General features: G+C 46.8%; 1 protein-coding gene and 1 non-coding gene across 2 annotated transcripts in view; both read left to right on the forward strand.

Moving 5' to 3' along the window:
* Window positions 1-6: 6 nt before the first annotated feature.
* RPL39 (ribosomal protein L39) overlaps window positions 7-3,505 on the forward strand; it is a 4,818-nt gene continuing 1,319 nt past the window's right edge. Inside the window, exons 1-2 of the mRNA XM_006168258.2 lie at window positions 7-42; window positions 1,104-1,207. Coding sequence (XP_006168320.1) covers window positions 40-42; window positions 1,104-1,207 — 107 coding nt within the window. The 5' untranslated portion in view covers window positions 7-39. The remainder of the gene's footprint in view (window positions 43-1,103; window positions 1,208-3,505) is intronic.
* The window catches only part of LOC114006106 (small nucleolar RNA SNORA69), a 137-nt gene continuing 95 nt past the window's right edge, over window positions 3,464-3,505 (forward strand). The window contains exon 1 of the small nucleolar RNA XR_003547869.1: window positions 3,464-3,505. This exon is cut by the window's right edge and continues 95 nt beyond it. This is a non-coding gene — a small nucleolar RNA (small nucleolar RNA SNORA69).

Here is a 3,505-nt window from a genome sequence, read left to right on the forward strand (position 1 = left end):
CCGCCGTCGTGGGGTGGGCGGTTCCCTCGGCTCTTCGCCATGGTAAGGCTATCGGCCGACATCGGCTCTGGGATAGCTCCCTGAGGCCCGAGACCGCCACGGGCTCTCCGGGGCCGTGCAGGGCACCGAGGGGCGAGAGCCTTTGAGAGGTTTTTCCTGGAGAAGGCGGAGCAGAGCCACCGTTCCAGTAGTTTTTCCTGAAGAAGGCGGAACATGGCCACCGTTCAAGTGCGCGGGCCTGGCGGGAAGCTGGTGTGCACCTGGGGAGGGGCGAGCTGCTCTGGTGCCGCAGACAGGTGGGGCCGATCTGCCTGGGCCCCCGGTGTTACCGCCGCCCTTCGCCTGGAGCGGACTGTTGATGGGACGGAGAGAGACTTTGGGGTGGGGGGAGACCACACTGGAAACCATGCCCCGACTGCAGGGCTCCTCGCTGCACGCGCGACGTGCTGGGTTTCGCAAGGAGAATGTGGACTAGTGACTTCCGGAGAGTCTTAAACTTAGTGCCCAGGAACGTGCCGCGTTATTGGGCTACAAGACCTTTTAAATTAAACATTTGCTCAGAAACCAAAACATCACCCCGTGAAAGCGCCTGGAACGAGGGTCCTGTGATGTGAGCGTTTGGGCGTTCTTAGTAAATCCAAGAGCAGACTGGTTTGTGGGTTTTTTCCAGTGACATATGAACGGTTATACTGGGAAATTATGTTTATTAGCTTCTAGATATAGGGGGATCAGTATCTGGTGCTTTAGAGTAGGACGCTCAGACCCTTGGCTTGTAAATGGTTCTTGACCCAACCAAAGCTGTTCCTTCTAGAAGTCTGTTTCCAAGGAGGCCTTGGTTTACACACAGCGGGGTAGATTGGAAAGCGGCCTACGGTGGAGCAAGGAGGATCTGGGTTTGAATTCTCCTTGGTTCTGCTTATTTTTATTTGAATGATAGATGAAAGAGAAGTTGTGAGGATCGTTAGGCTTGATATCAGTAGTTTAGCAATGAGGACATTATGGGGCACTATTCAGGTGCGTGCTGGATTGAGGGGATTACTGACTTGGAGACATTTGAGCAGGTTCTAATATCACTGGCTAAATTGATTGTTTTTCCTTCCCAGTCTTCTCACAAAACTTTCAGAATCAAGCGGTTTCTGGCCAAAAAACAGAAACAAAATCGTCCTATTCCCCAGTGGATTAGAATGAAAACTGGTAATAAAATCAGGTAAGATCTCCATTGTTCTTTTTTAAACTCAAAGGCTACTTTTTGGGCACAAATACATCATTGAAAGTTGCATGCAATTCATCCCATCCTCTACCACCATTCTGCAATTCTTTGTTCATTTTCAGATTTCATTTAATTTTATTATTCAGTTTGTCTAGAGAGGGGGTGCCAGAGCAAGCCTCCAGGTTCAGGACTTGAACCGAGGTTGGCCATACAGGAGTCTCCAGCACCTTCACCACCACAGCACCTGCTGGCCCCATCTTTGTTCATTTTTAAATGTGCTTTCTAGGTTCTGCATTGCACCTCGCCCGCAGCTGGGCTTAGGGGGGCAGATGTTTTTCCAGTATTTGTGAAATTCCTGGTTGTCTACAGTCTGAGAGCATGAGGTGAAGATTATTTCCTGGTAGGAAAGATCCAATCCATTTTTTTTAAGAGTTTAATCTTTCTCTGTTTTTAATTAATTTGTAATATTCATGGAATACAGGACGTTTTCAATATTAAGTTACAATGTGGGGACCAGCAGCTGGCATGGTGGTTAAGGGTGCTGGGCTCCCACATGGCTGACTGGTTCGAGTCCTGGACCTGGGGGCTTGGTTTCTCTCTCTCCCTCTTTCTCTCTCCCTCTCCCCCTCCCCTCCCCCTCCCTCTCCGGTAAAATTTATATAAAGTTAAATGAAATAATTCTTTTTAAAAAGTTACAGTGTATATGATCAAGTCAGGGCAGTGAACACCCATTATCTCAAACAGTTATCATTACTTTGTGTTGTGGGCATTAGAAATCTCTCTTAGCTGCTTTGAAATATGCGTTGAATTGACAGCAGCTGTATCCACTGTATTGTGCTGTAGTACTCTAGAACTCTGTCCCCTTCCCTCCTTGGTCTATTAATCAAATTCTCATCTCTTCCCCAGCTACTGGTATCTTTTTTATTCTCCACTTCAGTGCAATCAAATCTTTGAGCTTCCACTAATCTTTTCTTTCAATTTTATTCATTGTAATTTTATTTTTTGAGGTAGACTAGAGAGAGACACAAGGAAAGTGAGAAAGCAAGCCACCAAGCCTGGGACTTGAACCATGGTCAGCCATGAGGAGTCCAGCCACCTTAACCACCACTCCATCTGCTGGTCCCTCCACTAATCTTTTCTAAAGATGGGGAAACTGCCCTCTGTTGCAGAAGTAATTGACATTACTAGAATTTTATGAGAAACCTTCAGAGTCATGTAAACTCAGCTCCAGGCAAAAGTAGGCCTAAAACTCAAACGTTTCCCGCATGCCCTTTTCAGCCCATTGCTCTTCGAACCAGGTCGACCTTAAAACAGATCCTGAAGGGATGAAAAGTGAGCATCGATTAGTGATATTTGCCCAGTCCAGCAGTCAGTGTCACTTGTATGTTCAACAGCTTTCAGAAATTTGGTTTGATTAAAATGCAGTACCAGGTTTCCTGGCTCACTAGTAAACCATACCCAGAAGGCTGCAGAGGGAAAGTAAAAGGTAAATATCACCAGAATTCTTACTCTGAAACCACCTTTATAGGCTGACATTTTAGGGTGAGCCTAGTAAGTGGGTCTCTCAAAAGATGAAGAAAGACATTGAATTGAAGCTCAAGGGTGCAAGATGACAACGTAAGCATAGAACTCTGAGTTGTACAGCAAACCTAGTGGGATTATAAGTCTCTTGCTCTATGGTCTCACAGAAATGGGAAGATAAAGGTTTATTCATGATAGAGGGTATGCACCTACACACGGGAGAGAATAAAGAAGCACTTTTAAGTCTTGCCATGGAGCATGTGTACTCCCTGGAAAAAGACAGAAAGTGAGAAATCACCCCCCGGGGGGGATGGCCACGCCACAATCCCTTCTACATTCTCTTCTCGGTATCTTGGGCACGGCACACGTGCCCCGCATGAGTTTAATCCACCAGGGCCGGGACTCAAACTGGTCAACTACGTGGGAGTCCAGCGACATAGCCATTATACTAACTGCTGGTGTAATCTTACTGCAATCCCCTTTCCCCAGCTCTTCAGTGTATCAGGATCTTGAGCTCCCTGGCATGTTTCGAGGCTGGCCCGGGAATCTGTAGCACAGTGGGCCATGTGGCTTCTAGCACCGACTACACCTCCAGCCCAGGCCACGTAGTTTTTTCATGGTTGCATCTTCTGTAACCTTAATTGGATGCGCCCATACACCCTTAGTCTAGAGAATCCACACAGAATGGTGTTTTTGTTGTGTCAGCCCTCATTCCACTTTTAAAATACACTGAAAGCAGGTTGCAATTACAGTGCTTCATTTTGTGGAAGTACT

Source organism: Tupaia chinensis, unplaced genomic scaffold (assembly GCF_000334495.1).
Source record: "Tupaia chinensis unplaced genomic scaffold, TupChi_1.0 Scaffold145659_1, whole genome shotgun sequence".
Lineage (NCBI taxonomy): Eukaryota > Metazoa > Chordata > Mammalia > Scandentia > Tupaiidae > Tupaia > Tupaia belangeri.